Source organism: Capra hircus, chromosome 4 (assembly GCF_001704415.2).
Source record: "Capra hircus breed San Clemente chromosome 4, ASM170441v1, whole genome shotgun sequence".
NCBI lineage: Eukaryota > Metazoa > Chordata > Mammalia > Artiodactyla > Bovidae > Capra > Capra hircus.
The window spans coordinates 90,303,074-90,327,672 of NC_030811.1; the positions used below are offsets into that span (position 1 = coordinate 90,303,074).

The 24,599-nt window shown below is 40.6% G+C and overlaps 1 protein-coding gene across 2 annotated transcripts in view; it reads right to left on the reverse strand.

Moving 5' to 3' along the window:
* SP4 (Sp4 transcription factor) overlaps nt 1–22,288 on the reverse strand; it is a 79,219-nt gene extending 56,931 nt beyond the window's left edge. The window contains exons 1-3 of one of the 2 annotated variants that reach the window (XM_018047337.1): nt 22,069–22,288; nt 21,534–21,649; nt 19,479–21,030 (exon numbers count right to left, since the gene is read on the reverse strand). In XM_018047337.1, the coding sequence (XP_017902826.1) occupies nt 19,479–21,030; nt 21,534–21,649; nt 22,069–22,075 (1,675 nt within the window). In that variant the 5' untranslated portion in view covers nt 22,076–22,288. The remainder of the gene's footprint in view (nt 1–19,478; nt 21,031–21,533; nt 21,650–22,068) is intronic. The other variant, XM_018047338.1, reaches the window with a different exon arrangement.

Sequence of the window (24,599 nt, forward strand, 5' to 3'; positions counted from 1 at the left end):
GTGGTTTATGTTGCAGAAACAAAAATGAACATGTAATGGAAAATGAGACTGCAAAATGCTAAACACACACATATTGATTTTAGAAGAAAAGCATTAAGGATAAATTTATAATAATAATAAATCACATCTAAATTTTTGGTATTTACCAAATATTTTGTGACAAATACAAATGTTTTGGTATTTACCAAACATTTTTACATGCTACTGCATTTAATTCTCAGGAAAACCCAGTGTAGTAAGCACTTTGTTATCTTCATTTTACAGGTGATTACAACTACGGCTCAAGAACGCTAAAGGGAGTCCTTTAGCACTGTCATGTCACAGACAGTACCTGGCAGGCCAGGGCACTGAGGGCAGGTCTTGACTCCTGTCTGTTTCACCAGCACCACATCTCCTTCATTTTAAGTTAAACCTACAGTATTCTTATGCAGAAAGAAACAGTTAACTATGCCTAAATAATGAGGATTGACTGCTCGATGGCCTTTACTATAACAACTGGGCTAACATACTGAAAAGCATGTAGGATTCTTAAGAACATAAAATAAATAAATAAATCTTTTACTAGTGGTGCTTTTATGTCATATCTAAAGGCACAATTTTTATTTTTTAACTTTGGTATAATCGCTGAGTGCCAGACTTTCCACAACCTTTTAAAAGACTTGATTATTGATTACCAAAACAACTCTTTCGTTTCTCAGTAATCATGGGGAATATAAACTTTTAAAAGTGTTTCTACAAATTCAAATTAACTTTTTACCAAATGAAATCCAAGCAAATATTATATTAAAATTGCTTTTGAAATGCATTTGTTTTAAAAATCCTGTCTTGTTATATATTATTCAATTTTTAAAAATCCCTCATAGAAGTCATTCTACAAATACATCTTGACATCAGCACAACCCACCATTTAAAGAAGCACTTTCTTCCCAAGGTAGCAGCTGGAGTCTAAATTAAACTCCCCTTTAGTACCCTGGTGGCTCAGACGGTAAAGTATCTGCCTACAATGCGGGTGGACCCAGGTTCAATCCCTGGGTCAGGAAGATCCTCTGGAGAAGGAAATGGCAACCCACTCTAGTACTCTTGCCTGGAAAATCCCATGGACAGAGGAGTGTGGTATGCTACAGTTCATGGGGTCGCAAAGAGATGGACATGACTGAGCGACTTCACTCACTTGCCAATAGTTGTGAGGCTGAAAATGGAGTTCTTCCTACTTTAATACCCCAAGCAGAAAAGTCTAACGTTCAAGGAGATGAAAATACAAGTGCTCCTGTGAGATCTCTTTGGACTAAAAATCAGATGTCATATTCTTCACCTTCTAGCATAAGAAGTAAGACATTTTCTCCTTTGAAACTGAGACAAAAAAGATCCACCTAATTCTTCTACTTCTAAATTTGTAGATTTTACACTATTTTCCATGAGGCAGGCTGACTAGAAACCTAAGGCATGAGGTGCTAAGGTAATAAAATGGTCAGGTCTGTTGGGATGGTTACCGTAAAGTTAGAAAGCAGGAAGGGAGCAAAAACGACAGTAAAATCTCTGGCCTGAATATCAGGAACTAGCTTTTGAAAGGTTAGGAGGTAACACCACCTAAGAGGGTTCTCAGCAGTATTTATTCTCACAAGGCTATCTATGCTGCCTGTCAGCTATTGAGAAGCTCAAGTCCAGGCAAGCACACTTCCTGTCTTAAAGGGCAGCTGGTCTCTGACCAGGCATCTTCAATGTCTGTATCCACTGGCAAGGGCATTCTGAGTAGTCACAGGAGGTCCCAGATGGCAATATGAATGCCCCAGGGTTTACGGGCCTGGCCCTCATCTCTGCTGTTGCTGATGGCTAGGCATGTGTCTAGTTCAAAAAGACGGCAGCGAATCATTTTCTAAAAAAAATCTGCAAATCCTTAGTAATGACTCAAACTTAGATAAATGACCTTCTTTAAAGGGCAATAGTGTAGATTCAATATTAGATTTGATTTCAAAGATTTGCCAAAACAAGAACAAACTCTGACTTTTTTTTTAAATACTGACATATTCAGAGTTTTACTTTAAAAAGTAATTGATTTGATTTAAAAACTAGAAATATCGTTAAATGATATTTTTCCTGAATTTTCCTCTTGGTTCACTGAAATAAAATTTAAGTGCAAATTTGTTTCCATACATTTGCGTTTAAAATGACAGAATTTTAATAATAAACAAAAATACCTCAAATATTTAATTTTACAAAATACATACATATACATATATTTCATTGTAACAAAAGGAAAAAAAAGACTTCTTAAATATATTATAGTTACCTCTACTCATCACAAACTGCTTATGGGATGAAACATGTTTGCCTTAAAGTTTGAAAAGTATACACAGTTATCACTGCCAGCTCAGACAGCTGCCAAAGAATCCTTTTAAAAAGCACTGAGAGCTGTCTGAATATTTTCATTTCAACAATTAAGTTTTCTTTGTGACTTGGTTTGAGGGTGGAGTATGAGGAGGCCTGCTAATTTTTTAGGATTACCCCCAAATGGGCTGGTATCCTTAATTACAGGGTAGAGTTAGGGAAACAAGGAAGGTGATGAACAGGTCCACAGGCATAGAATATAATCCCCTTATGTAAATGTATATATATAAATTGTACATACACAAACTCACAGACAGACAAAATGAACTCAATCACATCTTTTGAAAATACACACTAAATTTACTCCATTCTCATACACTGTAAATTTACTCTGGTGTATCAAACTCTTATAAAATGTAAATTAGCATTTAATTCTCTTTGGTACTTTGTTTCTTTAAAACTGAGGTGGGGGGGCACTTTTAAAACTTTTTCATGGTAACAACTCCCTTGTCCCTAAGAATTTAAACATGATTAACAAACAATAATTTTGAGTCTAGGTGGAATCTGAATTCTTTCCCCAAAATTTCCATGTTAATTCTGTAACACTGGGCAAGTTCTTTACCATTTCTAAGCCTTAATTTTTCTCATCTCTATAAAAAAAGCTATAGCACAAGACTGATACAAAACAAACCGCATGTAGCACAAAGTATAGGTTCCATGAATAGAGAAGAATATGTCTGTTTTGTTTCCCCAGCACCTAGAACAACACGCAGTACATAGAGGCAGATATTCAAAATATCTTGTTTATTATTTATCCACTAAACCACCATAATAAATTTATAGCATCACTCTTGTCAAATGAGTTAATGCTACATAAAAATGACATGCAGAATTATCTGAAGAATACACATTCTATACACATAATTCCTATGATCTCTGGGTTTTTAAAAGTTATTTTTTAATGATGTTTACTTCAGAAAGTAGATAAACTTGTATCTATACTGACACATCACATCCTGATCAAGAAGCAAGTCATGAAATACAGGCCTTATGGTATATCTTTCAGTATGCTTGATAACTGTTATTAATTTTGTATTAAATATCAGTGTGTATAAATTAATATAAGACATTAATATCAATATATGCTGATATTGGGTTGGTCAAAAAGTTCATTCGAGTTTTCCCATAACATTGTATAAAAAAGACCAAATGAATTTTGGCCTAACCTGTATTTAACAATATTGCTTACTACAAAACTAACATATTAAACACTAATAATATAGTTTACAAATATTAATGAAAATGAAATAAGACTCCTCTGTAGCTTATATTCTTAGAATCTGTTTTTCAAAATTCATTCAAAATTGGTTTATGGTACGTATATATTTACTAAAGGAAATGTTCTTATTAGTTTCAAATTCCCTATCAACACCGAATACCATAAAGCAATACATTTTTTAAAATTATAATTTCCTCTGTGGTACATATGTCCTGTGCCCCAAAGGCTGATAAACAGTAGAGGGCTCACCTAGAGATAGAGGTATCAGTGGCGTATTGAACATACCATAACAATTACAGTAACATAAATTAAAATCATACTGTTTAGCTGTAAAGACAGTCCTGTTCACCTAGAATAGTCTTACGAAGTATTTCACTTACTAGCTGCCTAACATACTGGCTGTATGCCCTTGGCCAAGACACTAACCTCTGATAGCCTTCGTTTCCTGTACTAAAAACTGAGGTCACCATCATTATCTGCTTCAGAGGACTGCCAAAATCAAATGAGTTAATATACATATAATGATAAGCATAATGTCCGACACTTGGAGACAATGAATTGTTTCCACAACTGATTACAGGAAATACACTGCACAGTACATGGGGAGTTTATGGTGAGAGACAAGTGTAATGGTTACAGTGCCAGGGTTCTAGAGACAAAATGTGTATGGAGATCAGATGACATTGAGCAAATTATTTACCACTCTAGGCCTCAGTTCTTACACCTGACAATACTTAACTTTAAGGGTGTTCTAAAGAATAAATGAGTTAATATGTCAAGTGTGCTGCGTACAGTATCTGGGATACTCTAAACATGCAGGAAATGTGAGTTTAAATATAAAACAAACAATAAGGGTTAAAGAACACTTTTACTTCTTGTTTCATTCATGAAAGGAAACAGAATTATTTATTTTCCTATTAGAACATTATGAAAGTGGAAGTTCGGCCCCATATATCATTCAATCTCATAAGCAAGGTATCAAGCCTCATAATACGGACACTGGCTACATATTTGCTGACTGAATTTATGGATGCAGTCTGCCAGCAGGGAGTCCACGAAATGGATGAAAGTCTATCAAGAGGTCACTAAAACCATTTACTGCCCTATCATTAAGATCAAGTTAACTACTGACATCCTACCAATGAGGACAAAAGGTGAAATTCTAGAAATAAAAACACAATGTACTTTAACTTTATAAAACTATAAAACAAGTAATCAATAGGATTATTTATAAAATAAATTATTCCTTCAATAAGCATACTGTCATAGTTCCTAGTATTTATGACAAGTATCTGTCAAATGTTAGAGTTTCAAATTTAAATGCAGATTTAACTATATGGGAAAATGGGTAAGATTTACAAACCACTTTAAGTGTAATTGTTTATCCTATATAAATTCTGTTAGTACATGTCATCATATGTATCTAATCTCTTCCCCTTTCTTCTTCTCCCTCAGGTCCCTGGCCTAGACACCCTCAACTATAACAAGGATTGCCCACCCTCCCGCCCAATCCCACACCAGGCACAGGAGGCACCCACTTACCACAGCACAGATCACTATCTGGTTCCTATACTTCTGTGCAAAAGCAGCTCCGCTTCTGTGAACAAAAAGCTGTGGTGACTTGACTCATTATTTACACAACTGGACTAAACTCTCTCGGGCCACATTATGAGGCACCTACATGATAACTTCTGAGGGACAGAAGCAACCTTGAGACTTTAAATATCTTTGACTTCCCCTTAAAACTCTCCTTACTGCTAAGATTCTCATCTGCAACTGTCTCTCAAAACAATCAGATGACTGAAACAATTAGATATGCAAGTTCCTCTTTTAGTTCATTTTACTAAGCACTTTTTCTTTTATGATCATAAACCCATTCCTTTTCAAGTATGAATCCTGACTCTTATCCCAAGGATCTATCCATCCCATTCTTCTGTGAAATCAAAGCTTTCCTCCACCTGCACGCCTTCCCCAAGTTCAGTATCAGGATTGTATGTACGGAGCAATGTTCCCTGATGTGTGAAAAAGAAAAAAAATCATACACATAAGACACAGCTCCTGTCTACAGGAGGTTTACAATTCAACTTTAATGTATAATAATATTGCTTTATCTAAGCCTAAATTCTGCATTGTTTATAGAAGACTCTTTAACTGCATTTCCAACATGAAAAATCCAGCATAACTTGAAATGACGGTCCTCATCCCAACCTTGCAAGCTTTTTAGTCATCCTTTTAAGGTCCTGCTCAGTTGTTAACCCTCTCCATGAAAACACTCCCAGAACTCTACAATCAGGATTCTTTCCTTCCGCTGGCCTTCTGGAACACCTCACTGACAGCCTTTACAAACCATGCTGTACTTTAATAAACTATATATTCATCATACTCCATTAAGTCTGAGATGTAAATGATAAGAAAGAAAAAACAATTTTGTTAATTTAACTATGACATGCCTTTATAAGATGCATTTTAATTTCCAAGATATTAAATTGTTAAAAAAAAAATTATGTCTTAGAAACAAAGTGATTCGGAAGGTTCCACAATAGGGAATATACTGTTAGGGAGGCAAATTTCTCACTTCATCTTTGGTGTCTCAATGTCTATTACCATACTTATTACAAAGTAGAGACAAGAAACCAGCAAACCTGATGTTTTTACATAGTCCCTTCACGCTTATTTCATGTTACCATTCTGTGTATTAAGAGAGGTTCAACAAACTGTCTTTTCAACTTCATTGCCATAGCCTTTATCAACACCACTGTGAATTCACTGTTAAATTACCCCAATAACATCCTTTCTTCTAAGTTCCTAATTTCTAACTTCTCCACACTTTTTATCTATAGAGAAATGATCTAACAGCATCACTTGCAACATTCAATCCCTTCTATCCACTAGATTCATGTTTTTCAAAATTATTATTACTTTGGCAGAATCTCTTCTTCAAACAAAATGTTAAGTACACAATCCAAAAAAACACAGAACTTCTCTGGCTGAAGCAGGGGTGGCAGGCTGTGCACTGGGTGTGCCCTGAGCTGTTCTGGGAGACCACTATGCCTCTATGAAGCACACTGATGAGAGAACACAACTCTCTCTGTTAGCTGTAAGCTTCCCTGTGAGTACTTTCCCCTTTTCATTCCAAGTTCAGCTGGCTTAACACATCCTCTCTTCACCTTTCTACCCTCGAAGTTTCAAATACTTACTTCCTAAACCAATCTTCACCACAGAAAGCATTCCTTGTTTACTGCAAACCTCTGATCTCACTTGTCTCTGAACTCTCCCAGTCATTCCCCTTACCTCAAAACCCAGCAGTTAAGGGTAAACTCTCATATGCAATTGCAGCAGTCATATAATTGTTTCATGTACCTAAGCTTTATCTCCCTAACATAAGTACCCTTTAAGACAAGTACTTTCAGAGCTTGCAGAGACAGCACGCAGCACGCATTTAGTTCTTACTACACTGAAATGCACTGTTTCTTTTCCAACGGCACACACACCCCTCCCCATATCTTCAGCTGCACTTCACCATGGCCTTCAGATACCCCTTTTATACAGATCTCTCTTTTAATTCTGATCTTCTAAAAATATTTATTTTTAATTGATTGAAGACTGCTTTATAATACTGGTTTGTCATAAATCAGTATGAATTGGCCACAGGTGTACGTATGCCCCCTCCCTCTTGAATCTCCCTTCTACCTCCCGTCCATTCCCACGCCTCTAGTTTATTACAGAGCTCCAGTTTGAGTCCCTGAGTCATACAGCAAATTCCCACTGGTTATCTATTTCTGATCTTTAATTCAAGCTAATATCCATATTGAAAACTACTTATTCTCCAACTTTACTATCTCACACTCTTCTAGTGGGTGAGAGTTGCTATGAACAGGTTTTTGACTAGGTTACCAACTTACATACATGGTTTTCTTTACAATATCCAAACCCTTCTTATACGTTTTATCTGATCTGATCTTTGCAAGTCTATGAGGTAAAAAGGGAAGGAATTAATTACACTATTTTACAAATGAAAAAAAAGGATTAACGCTCCAATTATAACATGTTTGCCCTGGATGGAGCAGCTAACAGAGAGTAGTGCCCACCAATAAAAAAGTTCTACTTCCCAATTCTGTTGTATTATATGTTTTAAAATATCATTTGCTACTGCTGCCTGAACATCCCCACAAGCAGGCTGTGAGCACCACACCCAGGCAGTCAGGTGTACCAATGTGATAAGGGTGGCTACTTGCCATGAGGTTCCCCCCTACCTTCCCCTGTGACTGAGCAACATTTAACCACACCAATGAAATTCCCTCACACCCTGATCCCCCAATAAAGGCATCTGTCTATGGGTTCTTGTCCTCTCTGTTCCCCACCTCCTAGTTTGAGCCAGCTTCCTTGACATCACCTCCCATGTGACTCTTTCTCAGTGCACACTGACTGTTTCTCTAGGACCTGTGTGTATAATAACCTTTTTTCCTGGGCCTCTCTTGTGCCTCTTCTGGATGCAAATGACTGATGATCACCTAAAAGAACAACAGACCTGTGATCTAGGAAGCGTCCCAGTGCATGTATCTGCAGTAACAGTAAGCCTACTCCCTGAACTACACCGCTGGTCAAGCCCAGACAGTCTCCACCTCTACTTTACTGGGGCTTCCATGGTGGCACAGACAGCAGAGTCTGCCTGCAGCGTGGGAGACTTGGGCTCCGTGACTTGGTTGGGAAGATGCCCTGGAGAGGGAGTGGCTACCCCTCCAGTGTTCTTGGGCCTTCCTTGTGGCTCAGCTGGTGAAGAAACCGCCTGCAGTGAGGAAGACCTGGGCTCTAGCCCTTGTTTGGGAAGATTCCCCTGGAGAAGGGAATGGCTACCCACTCTAGCATTCTTGCCTGGAAAGTCCCATGGATAGAGGCTCCAGTCCACGGGGATACAAAGAGTCGGACACAACTCAGTGACTAACAACACATCTGACTCGATTACCACACCTAAGGCAAAGAGAACCTTCCTCTACCTCAATTAATGCTTTTTCTATTCAAAAGGGTCTAGGGCCTCAAATGGTTTTTAAGCACCTTTGAGCTAAATATTCTAAGCCAAAAAGAAAGACCTACTAGGTTTGCTTACTACACAGAGCACATTAATAGACTGCAAGTTCTAAGCGCTTCCCAGAGTTTGAACTACATCAGGATCCTGGATTTTCCAACTGCTCTCCAAGTCCACTCAAGAAAAAGTAATCCCATTGTTCAAACTAAACTGACATTATCAGATATATGACTATGGTTAAAGTACTGAGATAAAATATCCTAACTATAAATTCAATGTTGGGCACTTCAGTGTATGTTTGAAACACGAATGCTTTGGTAGTCACCTAATAGAAGTACAAATAACAGGAAAATGGCATCTAAGGGCACAATCACTAAGTCTAACAAATAATGAAGAACAGACATCTATTCATTTATGAACTAAAGCATTACATTAATTACTTAATAGAAATCATCTTAATCACACTGCCTTTGTACTAAGAAAAATGGTAAATGTGACTCTCAACCCCGACCTCCCCCAACCAAATCCCTACTTAATCAATCATGTAAGCTTAACAAGACTTATAGAGAGTTCTCACCAAATGCTGGATGAAAGTACCCAGAATAGACTATGTACTCAAATATTCATAGAATCCTAAATTTTAGAATTAGAAAACTCACAGATTACCTAGTCAAACCTTCTCTACAATATAGGAAATTCTTCTATATTTTAGGGTCTCTGATAGATGGGCACCTGGCGTCTAACACTAGGAAGATCACCACTTCATGAAACAAACTATTCCATTACCACACAGGATTGTATGTATGTGTGAAAGTCACTCAGTCATGTTTGACTCTTTGTAACTCCATGGACTATACAGTCCATGAAATTCTCCAGGCAGGAATACTGGAGTGGGTATTTCCCTTCTCCAGGGGATCTTCCCAACCAGGGGATGGAACCCAGGTCTCCCACATTGCAGGCAGGCATGTGTATATACATATACTGATTCTATTGGTGTCCCAGGGACAAAACATAACAGAATTTCATCAATTGAAAACGCTCTTCACATTAAAAAAGGTGTCACATTTTCTCTTTTAATAATAACCCCCCTCTCTCTGAATACTGTTAGTATGAAATGCTTTCCACACTTTTCAACCTGGGACTCCTTCCTGATATGCTTGCCATTTCATCACTGTCCCATTTAATGTGCCACCAGTCCTGCACACAATACTGCATATGGCCTGATAAGTACAGAATACAGGAGCTTCACTCACTCTTAGTTTGTGTTAAGCCAATAAATCATCTTCACACGTCCTGCTGCCACACCATGTTTTCCACCTTGTAGGTAGAAAATCATGTCCCCCAAACAGTCAACTTTAAATAGAGGATCCTAACTGTTACATTTCCAAATTTGCTGGCATACTGACTGCAGCACTTTCACAGCATCATCTTCCAGGATTTGAAACAGCTCAACTGGAATTCCATCACCTCCATTAGCTTTGTTCACAGGGAAGCTTTCTAAGGCCCACTTGACTTCACATTCCAGGATGTCTGGCTCTAGGTGAGTGATCACACCATCGTGATTATCTGGGTCATGAAGATCTTTTTTGTACAGTTCTTCCGTGTATTCTTATTACCTCTTCTTAATATCTTCTGCTTCTGTTAGGTCCATACCATTTCTGTCCTTTATCAAGCCCATCTTTGCATGAAATGTTCCCTTGGTATCTCTAATTTTCTTGAAGAGATATCTAGTCTTTCCGATTCTGTTGTTTTTCTCCATTTCTTTGCACTGATCGCTGAAGAAGGCTTTCTTATCTCTCCTTGCTATTCTTTGAAAGATGATGCTGCACTCAATATGCCAGCAAATTAGGAAAACTCAACAGTGGCCACAGGAATGGAAAAGGTCAGTTTTCATTCCAATCCCAATAAAAAGGCAATGCCAAAGAATGCTCTAACTACCACACAATCGCACTCATCTCACACGCTAGTAAAGCAGTGCTCAAAATTCTCCAAGCCAGGCTTCAGCAATACATGAACTGGGAACGTCCTGATGTTCAAGCTGGTTTTAGAAAAGGCAGGGGAACCAGACATTAAATTGACAACATCTGCTGGATCATCGAAAAAGTAAGAGTTACAGAAAAACATCTATTTCTGCTTTATTGACTATGCCAAAGCCTTTGACTGTGTGGATCACAAGAAACTGTGGACAATTCTGAAAGAGATGGGAATACCAGACCACCTGACCTGCTTCTTGAGAAACATATATGCAGGTCAGGAAGCAACAGTTAGAACTGGACATGGAACAACAGACTGGTTCCAAATAGGAAAAGGAGTACATCAAGGCTATATACTGTCACCCTGCTCATTTAACTTATATGCAGAATACATCGTGAGAAACACTGGGCTGGAAGAAGCACAAGCCGGAATCAAGATTGCTGGGAGAAATATCAATAATCTCAGATATACAGATGACACCACCCTTATGCCAGAAAGTGAAGAGGAACTAAAGAGCCTCTTGATGAAAGTGAAAGAGGAGAGTGAAAAAGTTAGCTTAAAAATCAATATTCAGAAAACGAAGATCATGGCATGTGGTCCCATCACTTCATGGGAAATAGATGGGGAAACAGTGTCAGACTTTTATTTTTTTGGTCTCCAAAATCACTGCAGATGGTGACTGCAGCCATGAAATTAAAAGACACTTACTCCTTGGAAAGAAAGTCATGACCAACCTAGATAGCATATTAAAAAGCAGAGACATTACTTTGTCAACAAAGGTCTGTCTAGTCAAGGCTATGGTTTTTCCTGTGGTCATGTATGGATGTGAAAGTTGGACTGTGAAGAAAGCTGAGTGCCGAAGAATTGATGCTTTTGAACTGTGGTGTTGGAGAAGACTCTTGAGAGTCCCTTGGACTGCAAGGAGATCCAACCAGTCCATTCTAAAGGAGACCAGTCCTGGGTGTTCATTGGAAGGATTGATGCTGAAGCTGAAACTCCAATACTTTGGCCATCTCATGGCAAGAGTTCTCATTGGAAAAGACCCTGATGCTGGGAGCGATTGGGGGCAGGAGGAGAAGGGGATGACAGAGGATGAGATGGCTGGATGGCATCACCGACTCAATGGACATGAGTTTGGGTAAACTCCGGGAGTTGGTGATGGATGGGGAGGCCTGTCATGCTGCGATTCATGGGGTCACAAAGAGTTGGACACGACTGAGCAACTGAACTGAACTGAACTGTTACATTTACATTGCTAGTTCTGGTTCAGAATTCTAGTCTAGTAAGATCACCATCTTAAAGGAAATCAGTCCTGAATAGTCACTGGAAGGACTGATGCTGAAACTCCAATACTTTGGCCACCTGATGTGAAGAACTGACTCATTTGGAAAGACCCTGATGCTGGGAAAGATTGAGGGCAGGAGGAGAAGGGGAGGATGACATGAGTGTATAGCATCACTGACTCAATGGACATGAGTTTGAGTAAATGCCAGGAGTTGGTGATGGACAGAGAAGCCTGGCGTGCTGCAGTCCATGGGGTTGCAAAAAGTCAGACACAAGTGAGCAACTGAACTGAACTGAAGATCACTTGGCATCTCAATTCTACGTCCTTTCATAACTATTAGCAATACTCCCTAGCTTTGTCTCATTTCTGAATTCAGTAAATAGGTAATCCTTAGGTATGAAATTTGAAAAAAAAAAAAAAATTCAACAGGACTGTATCAAGTATAGAACCCTATGCCACAATACCAGAGACCTTTACTGAGGAACACAGCCAACATTTTTCACATAATAATCAAGTAAGAGCCTTTAAAGAAATCATGACTATCAATGCTAAAATCAAGATACGTTGTGTTGATGTTATTTCCTTTGAATACTCATCCAGAAATTCTAAAGCACGAATCTGTGAACCTAGTTCTTTGGCGAACTCCTACTGGCTCCCAATGATTTCTGAATTCTTTTCAATATTCAGAAGGCAACTATTCCATAATTCATTAAAGGACTCTGTTATGGGCAGTTATCAAGCTCATCTGTCTATTGTGTGGGGTGTTTTCAAAAAGTGAGGCGCTTATTCATGCTCAATTTTTCCACGCTGTGTAACTTTTAAGTTGTTGATATGGCCTGAGATGAAGCCTGAAAGTTCCTTCTGACCTTAGGATAGCATTCGTCTGGACCATACTGACTTCCAAGCAGAAACTAAACGTCCCCTATCTCCTCACTTACGTTGGATAAATATCTCAGAGTGACTTAATAGCTCTAGTCCTTTCCACTGGAAGTGCATTTTCCTCACTGGTTAACAGAAGCCAGGTGGATGGAGAAGCTCTGCCTCTCCTTATTACACCAGTTTGGTCAAGCAATGACTGTGTGCTACACAGCAGGTTCTCGTCAGTTATCTATTTTATATATACTATTTCATATATAGTAGTATGTATATGTCAATTCCAAGCTCCCAATTTATCCTTCCCCCACTTTACCCTCTGGTCACCATAAATTTCTTTTCTACATCATTTGTACCGTCTTTTAGATTCCATATATAAGTAAACCTCAGTGAGATTATCTGTAAAATAAGCACAATAATCTCAAGGATACTATGGGATATACTGAGATAACATAAATACCTAGCATCTATCACATACTAGGAAAACAGTGTTTGTTTCCCTCCTCAAATCTCATTTCAAAAAAAAAAAAAATTCGAGAGTTAGAACTTGCTTATCTACATATAGCATTTACTAATCTCTTTAGTTCTGAAATTGCTCTTTCAAGAAGGGACAAAAAATTACTACCGAGGTTTCACCATTAAAAACAACAACAAAGAGACAGCAAATTGCGTTTTTCACCAATGCTGTATTCAATATATTAACACTGAGTATCAGGGATAATAGACACAGTCTATCTGGGAAGAAGACAAGGCAAGCTGGATTCTCTCCCTTTATGGTCCCTAAACCTCAGCTACATTTACTCATTACCAAGCAAAAGTTAACAAAGGCAGAAATACAGGAGAAAGACAACTCAAGCAGAAGCCAAGATTCTAGTCCTCACTTTGCCACAAAATACAAGAAAGTCACTTAAGCTTTCTAAACTTCAGGCTCTTCTGTTCTAAAATACCACTAGGGGATGCGGGAGGAGGAAGAATGCTCAGTTACCTTTGGGTTGCCTACCTTAACTACAGCTTTAGTAAGGCTTTATCTCACCACACATACTTACACTAGCAACAGGTTTCCTTTGCCACAACTTGCTCATTCACTAGGTAACAAAATGACAAACATAAGGAGTATCCAATCTTACTCATACCTAGATCAGAAGAGTACAGGAGAGCCCACATGGACATCTGGATATGGTCTGATATCAGGCCAGGTTGCCCCTTTTACTGTCAATCCTTACTACGTCATCCCTAAAAGTATGCAACGTAGCACTGCAAAATCTCTGACCCATGTTTCTGCTTTCACTTATAACAGTAAAATCACAAAATTCCTTTATAAATAGACTTTAACAGCAATAACGAAAGGCCAACTGGTAAGCAATAATCTCAAAGACCATTTCAAGCTAAAAGTTTATCATTTGCAAATCTGTGTTATTTGTACAACGTTTCCCCATCTTCTTGCTTAATCAAGCTTCTTTTCTTTCTCTTCAACTTGCTTTTATGCCAGCTCCAATATTTAAGTATCACTTATTATATATTCCCTGATTTAGATTTGAAAAGCAGATGATTAACACTCTATTTTCCCTCACTCTATTGTCTTGAATTCCCTCCCAAAGATGCCCTTTTAAAAAATTAATGTGGCTTTACACGAGTACTTTTTTATCTTCCATGAAAAACTTAAAAATAGGCAACAATATTGTTACATCATCATCAACAGATCTTAAAGGTCATGCTATACATCTTATAATGGGTAAAACTAACTTGGTAGTTCAGAATCCAAATCACTTGTACAGGACACAAGATGTAAGTTTCTTAATGAATGCCAATCCATAACAAAGAGTGTTAGAAGATTTTACAAAAAGAAAATTACAGGAATAAACGTGACTTCTCTGAAAAAGGAAATAACTAAACATAGGAGACATATGCATACCAATAGATACATGTATGTTTATATATATACATATACATATGTGTGTATATGTATATAACATATGTGTATACATTATTTAAGATGCCTACTATGGAAATCCAAACTAATACAACATATGGCAGAGGAAAACCATATTTGTATTAAATATCCAGTCAATTTTCTACTTTTACTAGCTCTGGGAAAAAGTTTGGTGTAAGAAGTTGATTCTACTGGTTTTGTTTGGCCTCTGTTTTCACCAACAATGACTCTATTTTCACCAAAACTGACTCTTCCATTTCTGGTTCTGTTAATCCCAAGGTTTTATATTTTAAATCTCCAAAGAAGTTAAGGAAGATAGAGTTCTTGAAGTGCAAGCAACATTTCATGTCTGAACTACCTTTATGCAAGAATTTGCACAGAAATGTTAATTTCCACTAAAACTGACAAAGAAATATCCATCTATCAAGCAAAAGCATGATCTATTACCATATATGATCAGGGCCAAAAATAAATCAAATTGCTGGCCAGTGCAAGTTAATTACTAATTAATCAATGGTCCCTACATGTTCTAAATTCTTTAAAGAGAAATAACTCCTTAAGTTCATTTTATCTAGGACACTTTGGCTACCAGAACACACTGCAAAAGCAGGTAGTTCTTTTTCGAGGAAAACATCATCCATTATCCTCACTTAGTTAAAACAAAGGATATTCTTAAGCCAGCAGCATAACTAGTTCTTACTGTTGTTTTAGCTGCTAAGCTGTGTTCCACTCTGCGATCCCACCAGACTCCTATGTGCATGGGATTCCCCAAGCAAAAAAACTAGAGTGGGTTGCCATTTCCTTCTCCAGGTGATATTCCCAACCCAAGGACTGAACCCACGTCTCCTGCATTGGCAGGCAGATTCTTTACCACTGAGCCTGAGAAGTCCATGATTAGTTATTATATTTGCTATTAACCTTTTTAAGAGGATTTCTCATCTTCTTGAAACTCCAAACTCTAACAAGGAAACAAACAATACGGTTCATAGTAAGAGCACAAGTATTTAGTTCCCACTACAATTCTAACTAGCTAGATGCTCAACCTGGAACTCAGGATTCAAGTTGAGACCAAATCACAGAAACACAATCTGAATAATTATCAAGGAAAGAGGCTTCCTGTAGCATATCATTAACATTGCTATTTCATAAAATCAAGTATGAAGCTCCTCAGCTTCAAATACTAGTTTCATTTGATTTATCTTGAATAATTTTTTTTAAAATTTTTCTGTACATATCATCCAGAACCTTTCCTATACTTTCTGAAGAACGTCAGGATGGATGGTGGAGAACTCTTAGCCCTTTGTCTTGAGCCAGCCAGTACATTCTGTCAAAGCTAAATCATTTTTTCAAGTCCTGGTAATAGCTGTTATGAATATTAAGAACAAAAATTTCCCATAAATTAAACAACACCACTGGAGGCGGGGAGGGGCATGACACAATCAAAAAGTACTAAAAAGCAAATGAGAACACAAAGTAAAAATCTGAACTTTCAGGACTCATTTACAGAAGGGAAAGATCAGGTCCTTGCTGCTCATTCCCCGCTTCCAGAGCCGGGAAAGTACCTGCTGTACCACTCAATGTCTTAAATGCTCAAAGTCAAAACGAATGAAAACAGCCAATTCCTTAGCTTCATTAAGACCACTCCAGGGCTTCCCTGGTGGTTCAGCAGTAAAGAATCCACCTGCGATGTAGGAGACTCGGGTTCAATCCCTGGCCCGGGAGAATCCCACATGCTACAGAGCAGCTAAGCCGGTGCACAACTACTGCACCCGCAGTCTAGAGCCCAGGGGCCTCCAGTACTGAAGTCTGCGAGCCCAGAGCCCCTGCTCCACAACGAGAGAAGCTACCGCAACGAGAAGCCAGAGCACTCTAACTGGAGAGCAGCCCCCCACTCCCAACCAGAGAGGCCTGCGTGCAGCGATGAAGACCCAGCAGTCAAAACTAAATAAATAAAATTATAGAAAAAATAAAAAGTGAAACCACTCCAGGGTGCCACTCCCAATTCTAAATTGCCATCTTCTCTATCACCATTTATAACTTAATTCAGCAAACGTCTGTCAAACACCTATTATGCTAGGAAGTAAAGCAAAATCTGCAAACGAGACTCAGATTAACTGCACGGACTTGTTGAAATCAGCATACATTTCTGGTCTTCACAGCATGGCTATCTTCTTAGAACAACACAGCATATCTATTAAAAATTAACAAAATTTAAGATATTTGATTTTAGGAGAAAAAATCCAACTACATAAAGATCAAATTTTCTAATACACATGTATCCCTCAAATCATATAAACTCTTTAAATTAAAAAATTATCCCAGAAAATGCAAGATTTAACACACCTACTGAGAGTGCTCAACACATAGCTAGTCAATGTTTGTGGAATAAAAATTATGAATTGTACTTGCCATAGAAATCTATTCTCTGAGCCACTTATGAACTAGGCTCAAAATCCATCTCCTCCATATTTTGCCTTATCAGTTCAAGGCTGACAACTTGATCCCTGGTTCTCAAACTTTAATGAGATTTACAACCACTTGGAAAGTTTGAAATCCTTGACCAAATCCTTGATCATACTCCCTAAAAATTACAGTTTCAGAAAACAGATTCTGCATTTACAATAATGTATCATTCAAGTGGGCTTCCCCGGTGGCTCAGATGGTAAAGAATCTGCCTGCAATGCAGGAAACCTGGATTCGATCCCTGGGTTGGGAATGATCCCCTGGAAGAGGGCATGGCAACCCACTTCAGTATTCTTGCCTGGAGAATCCCCATGGATAGAGGAACCTGGGAGGCTACAGACCATGGGGTTGCAAAGAGTCGACACGACTGAGTGACTAAGCACAGCACAGCAAGCGAATCTGAGGCGGTCAGAAGATCCTACTCTCAGTCATGCTGGTTTACCTTCACAAGAGGCGAAGAAAAAACTCTGGGTCATAACTGGTATCAATGAGGGAACAGAAAAACTGAACATCTCTAGCCAAAACTAAAAATTATTCAATTCTCTTAATCAATCATAATTCATTAACTATATGCTTAATAGGTAAGAATGAAATGTAACTGAAACAACCTTTACTTTGACCTACCCAAAACATTTTTCTGAAATAACGTAGTCAATGTTCAGAAAAAGAGTAGAAACAAAGGAAGCTGAGGACTGTACTTCATAGAAACAGGCATGAAATTGTGCTGTAATAGTTTTAGGGGAAAACGTACCACACTCAAAACACTCTGTGATTAGTTACTGTTCTGTCAATATAAAAGCCACTAGTCATGTGTTACTATTTAAATTAAAATTAAATAAAATCAAGTAAAATTAAAAACACTTCTACCTCATCAGTCATAATGTAAATACTCAATAGCCACATGTGGCTAGTGGCTAAATACTGGATAGGAGAGACATAGAACATTTCCCTTGTCACAGAAAATTCTCTTGGGATAGCTCTGGCTTAGAGTCAATGGGTATCTAAATAAAACATGTAACCTCCATTCTCCTGAATCAGAGAGCTCTATTTGACAACTTCTAAATTTTAAATGTATAACTCTACTTTAGGTAGTGACTGTAAAACAAGAACCCTAGCATAATTTATCTGCAACTTGTTTCAAGAAAAGTTATTCAAAAGTGGTATGTTTATTCATTTCTGATTCTCAAAACAGAATTTAACTAAAGAGGTCTTAAGTATCAGACATCAAAACCACAACTAGGTTTTCATAATCAAATGAAAAGTGTTTAATTACCAGAAAACAAAAGGCATCAGATGCAAAAAGACTGATCCCAAAAGATTAAAACACTTAATAAGACTTGTTTTCCAACTACTTCAAAAGTTTCTGTTCGCATGGCTCAGATGGTAAAGCGTCTGTCTACGATGTGGGAGACCCGGGTTCGATCCCTGGGTTGGGAAGATCCCTTGGCGAAGGAAATGGCAATCCACTCCAGTACTATTGCCTGGAAAATCCCATGGACAGAGGAGCCTGGTAGGCTACAGTCCATGGGGTCACAAAGAGTCGGACACGACTGAGCGACTTCACGTTCACGTTCACGTATGTAACAACTATATAACTGGTTCTAAAACGACCTTACAACAAATTCAAATTAGTGACATTTTACTGTCTATAGTTTAATTGCCTTCCACTAATTTCACACTAAAAACTCCTATAAATAATTTAACCACCATAGATTTTAAATGTAATTTTATAGGGGACTATTCACTGAAAGTCCTGAGCAAATCTTGGTTTTAGTAGAAAAGTGGACATAAAAGTTAATGAAACAATTTGCAACTCAAAATCATATCTCTCAACTGCATGAACATCTAGTTTTGTATAATAAAATGCACAAGCACAGGCAACAAGATGCAGAAGCGTGAGGAGTTAACAGAATTCAAACTGCAGCAGATCTGTATTATTTCAGCTTTAAATCGACTTTCCCTTAAATAAGACATAAACATCACTTTGACTAGGGTTCTTTCAGAAAAGCTCAAGTATACACAAATTTGATCTCTAAATTAAAAAAAAAAAAAATTCTTATCCAAAAGTCTGCTCTGCAGAAAAGAAAGTTTACAAAACTTAACACATAAAACCTAACGCTAAATACTGTAAAGAGAAATGGGTCATATTGATGAATATGGAGTTATGGTAGTGAGTCTAATATTCCTGTGTACTTTAGCTTCTTTATGATCATCTGCTCACTTACAGGTTTACATCAAATCTAAGAGTCAGCAAACGAAAGCAGTAACTTGTTACTAAAAACAGTATAAGAGGATCTTTAAAGAGAAAGACTGTAAAGTAACTTACCTGCCACACTGGTGATTGTAACTGGAACTCCTTGCACTTGAACGCCCGCAGCACCCAGGTTGGCAACACTCACTGTCTGAAGGTTAGGCACTGATGCAAGCTGGGCAGTATTCAAAGTTATTGGGGCACCAGCAACAGCCACAGGAGCAATCTGAGCAAGGGTTGTGCCACCACTTGAAGACACTGGGGTGATGGTTAATTGCTGGGATAACCCAGCATTCTGAACTTGCAAATTTGAAAGACTCTGAATATTCTGAACCTGGACAGTTTGCCAGCTGATTTGCCCTGAAGGTGTTAAAGTTGGAGCCCTGATAAGCACCTGAGTCGGATTTACTGCTTGAAGCTGAACATTCTGCAAAGGCTGCTGCTGGATGGTCTGAATCGTCTGCCCTGACTGGAGTTGAAAAGACTGGGGTGGAATAGCTTGAATTATCTGTTGCTGAGGCTGTTGGATCTGGATCTGTTGCAAGATAGGCTGGCCTACAATTTGCACCTGCTGAAGAGAATTTGATTGATCCTGTGTATTCTGTATTCCATTAGACTGAAGCTGGCTGGAGCTCTGGGCTTCAGACTCTGTAGCAGCAGGTGTCTGAGAATCTTCAATGGTGCGTTCAGAACTACTGGCTGATGTGCTTGCATACTGGCCCGTATCTGCTGAGCTCACTAACGTGTCACTGCTGGTCAGAGATGTTGATGCAGTGGTTGTACAGGTAGTGGAGGAGGAGGGAGATTCCGGCATACTGGCAGAAGCAGTGGTGGTGGTAGGTGTGGAAGCTAACTGACTCCCATTGGAAGTCCCACTATCAGTAGTAGTAGCAGGCTGGCCAACCTGTGCAGCTCCTCCTCCAGCAGCCACATTGTTTATCACTGGCAAAGCTAAAGTCACTCCTCCAATGTTGATTGGTAGGGTTGTTACAACTTGAGCCTGAGTACCAGGAAGGGTCTGTAACTGCAGTGGTATTGAAACACCAGGTCTAATTTGGACTGGAACTGTCTGATTTGCCAGGTTTTGAGCAAGAATATTCCCAGAAGCTGTCCTGTTAGCAGCTGTGAGTATAGCTTGATTATTACCTGCAGAAATAAGCTGAATTTGACCCTGCAAATCCTGTAGAGATGAACTACTAGTTGGATTGATTTGAATTTGTTGACCTTCTACTGTTTGAAGTTGTGGAATCACTTGGTATTGTACACTACCACTTGGATTTTGTACTTGTATGACTTGAAACTGACCAGGGGAAGAAGAATTACCTGATTTAGTTTTTGTGGGAGATGCACTCCCATTATTACTGGTGGAAGAACTAGATGAACTAGAAGCTGGTTGAGAAATGTTATTTTCTTTTGAAGCAGGAGGAGTGGAGGCAACAAGCTGCCAAGCATTCCCAGCAAGTTGTGTTGTTACCAGTTCTAGCTGTTGTGGTTGATTTTGAAGTTGCACCAATCCTTGGCTTGGATCTATAATAATTTGTTGTTGTCCAGTTGCTTGATTTTCACCAGGAGTCCCTATTTTGCTGCAAGTAGCTGCCAGTAAAGCCAGAGGAGAGGGCTGAGAGTCCTACCCAAAATGGGATAGTAAAAGGGAGAGGGGAAAAAAAAGTGGGAGGATTTAGTGAAGGCCAGTAGTTGGGAGGGGTTTATTTATTTATTTTGACAGCTCTACATTTCAGAACTTACTCAGGAAAAGGAAGAAATATAAATATTAACAAAAGCAATAAGATACAGGAATATGGAAGCAGGTCCCACAATATAAACTATATATAATAAGAAATTTCTAACAAACTTTCTTGAAGTGTTATTTTACTAAACTCAAAACGCCCTTGGGAAAACACACACCTTTCTCTTAGAGTCTGAGTTCCTGGTGGAATTTTAACCACGATATCCCAAACGTGAAATCCGTATGAATTTACAATTTAACTTCCTCACTCTCAGAAAGATGCTTTGAGTGGATAAACATTTTTGTTCTGTTCTTCACTTCTGGGCATTTAAAGGGCATAACTCCCTCTTTCCCCTTACGTTTCGTGATGCTTTTTTTTTTTTTTTTTTAATGTTTGCCTTTACCTGGGAGCCTGAGGTTTTGGGTTTTTTATTGTTATTCTCTGGCTCAGAGGTTTTCCCTCCTTCTGTAGCCATCGCCGCTGCCTGTGCCGCCTCCTCCTCCTCCTCCTTCTTCTGATCTGCAACAAACCCCCCCCCACCCCGCCGTACACGACAACAGGTTATTAGGATTATTATTATTCGTCTTCCCCTTCCCCTCTCCTCCCCCTCCCCCCGAACATTAATCTCCATAAACCCGCGATCCACGCACACCGGCAAGGGGTGGGGGAGAAGGAGGGAAGGGAGGAGGGGGATATCACAAAACGTGGTTTGAAACCCGACCCATCGGCTCCAGAGCAACACCCAGAAGGTTGTTCTCTCTCAGACATTAAGACAAAACACAACCCTCCTTCCCTCCCCTTGATTCCCTCCCTCCCTCTCCTCCTCCCCTTAAAGCATCTCAGCGGCCCCGGGGGAGGGGGGAGAACCGAGCAGGGTCTGGGGAGGGAGGGAGGGAGGGAGGTGGTGAAGGAGACCGAGGGGGGTGGAGAATACGTACCGCTCATCCCGCATTAACAGGACAAACCCTCAGATGGAGACACTGGGATAGAGGTGGGTGGGGGTGGGGGCGAGGCGGGAGGAGAGGCCGGTCCCGCCCGCCCGCGGTGGCTCGGAGGAGGCTGTAGCTGGCACAGGCTCTGCCTCTTTTTCCGCGAATGGCCGCCGCTGGGCTGTGGCGTAGCAGCTCCTCTCTCCGCCCGAGCCCTGCTGACTCGCCCTTGATTGACAGCGGCGGCGCGCGGCGCGGGCGGCGGTGCGGGCCGGGGGCGGGGCCAGGGCGGCGCAAGCAGGGCCGACTCCCCACCCCCCTCGGCCTCTCTCTGCCAGAGCCGCCGACTCTCCACCCCTTCCCCCAGCGGATTGGCCGCCGACCTGCCGGGGGCCGGGGCGTTGGGGCCGCCTTCTCTCCACCCCCTTTCTGGGGGTTATTCTTTCGGCAGCTTTTCTTTTCCTCCCGCGGCTCTTCTGGTGCTTGTTCTGTCGGCGTTCTAGCTCAGGCGCACTGCCGGTAGGCCTTTCATACAGCCAAACTTGTTGTCTCAGGATATCCCGCCCCCTACTCATTTCCCAGCGCCCTCCCCTCAAAAACTGGCTCCAGCATCCTTCGGAATTGTCACTAAAGAAAAAAAGTAAGGCTCTCATTCAACAAAAGCGAGAAGAGCGGACAGTGGGCCGCGCGAGCCACCGAAGTCTAGGCACAACCGGTGAACTGCCCGCTGCCCCCGCGCAGGGAGCATGGCTTTCCTGAGGCGCATCCGGACCCGGGCGCCCTTTTTCCCTGGCTCGGTCCCCATTGGTTGAGCGCCTGGGTGACGCGCGCTGAGTGGTGGGAGAAGTGGGGCGGGGCACTACCGCAAAGGCTGTCGGCCCTTGTAGTTTCCGGTGGCCGCGACGGCCCCTCCAAGACACCGCCTTCCTTCCCGCCCCCGACTGAGGCCCGGCCGCGGAGCGGAAAGCTGCCCGAGGGGGCGGTGGCAGCAGGGCGTGGCCGGGGCCGAGTGGGAGTTGAACTGAGCGAGGGGGAGGGGGAAGGGGTGTTGTTTGCCTGGGCCTATCCGCCGCTCAGGGCTGCCCAAACCACCGCTGCCGCCGCCTCCTCAGCTCCAAGCCGCTCCCCGCGGGGCGAGCTCACACCCGGAGCGCTCGGCGATTGAGCGGGCGGCGGCGTGGGGAGGCGGGGTTTGCTGTCCTCCGGGTTTGAATGAACCCGGCTTCTTGGAGCTGCGCCTTCGCCTTTCCTTTCTTTGCTCACCTCCCTAACTCAGGCCCCGCGAGTCAGATCCGAGGCCTGCATTCCCTCGGAGAAAGATCTTCCATTTTGTTGTCTCTGGCTGGTTGCTGGAGCAAAGCAATGACCCGCCCTTTCAGGTTGCGTTGCGTCTTGCCGAATAGTCCGCGTGGTTGTCGGACTTCTCTGTGAGTCTCAAAAGATTCTCGAGTGGAAGAAAAGCGCAGCTCTTTGGGTCAGCCCTGGTCACGGTTCTGCATAAGCTTCTGGGCAGGTGAAATTCGTATCTGGCTGCACAAAGCATCTTGTTAAATTAACTTGAACAGCCTCCTGACCCAGCTTTCCTCCAAAGGTCCTGAAGTCAGGATGATGCCATGCATTGTAATAATGCCTGATTAAATGTACCAAAGGTGGAAGTGAATCGCTAATATAAACACTGGCCTTGGGACTAGGCGCCCTTACATACCTAGACTCACAGTCACCCACTCCCTCTTTACCTGGGCTTCACACACAGCCTAGAGCATTTTTGTCTCTTGCCTGAGGCCTGACGTGTCACAAGAATGAGGAGGTCCCAGGTGCTTCACTTGACTGGCATTTCCTTTGCTTGTTAAAGTTATTGCAACACTGGCTGATGACAAAGCCAAGCAGTGCAACAAGACAAAGAATTCGAGTAAAAAATTAAATAGTATTGTCTACCCCTTCCTAAAAATGAGCCTAAGATCCTTAAATCACCTGCCTTTCCCCCACCATATACAATCTAGAAAGCTCAAAAGTGCTTCTCGCATTTACAGATACACCGTCTATCCTTCAGTCTTTTTTCCCCCAGTTCACCGTGATGAATGAAGGAAGACATTTTGTAATCTTATGAATTAGGGCATTCCTTGTAGTTTTTCTTACTTTGCAAAACCTGCCTCAGAGGGGCAATGTCACTAGCTTTAAATATGAGTTAAATAATTGTTTATCCATTCAGTATAGATCTAAAAAGTGTCCTAAATATTCTGTGCCTAATAGATAAGTGGTAATGGTAATTCATCAAACATCGTGTAGGGGAAGAAAAATCATTTTCCCCCACCCTTGTTTTCTTAGCTGAGACACAACTCCCGCCCCAAGTAAAAGATTAACAAGAGAAAAACAGTATTATTAACATGGATGCCTCAAGTACACATGTGAGATACCCAACAGCAAAATGAATACTTACTCAGGGTTTAAGAATTCAAACTTAAATGTCATCTTAGCAGGGAAAGGGGAGAAGGAATGTAGACCTCTTAGGGGAGAATAAGTAATGTTTAGGGAAGAGGAAT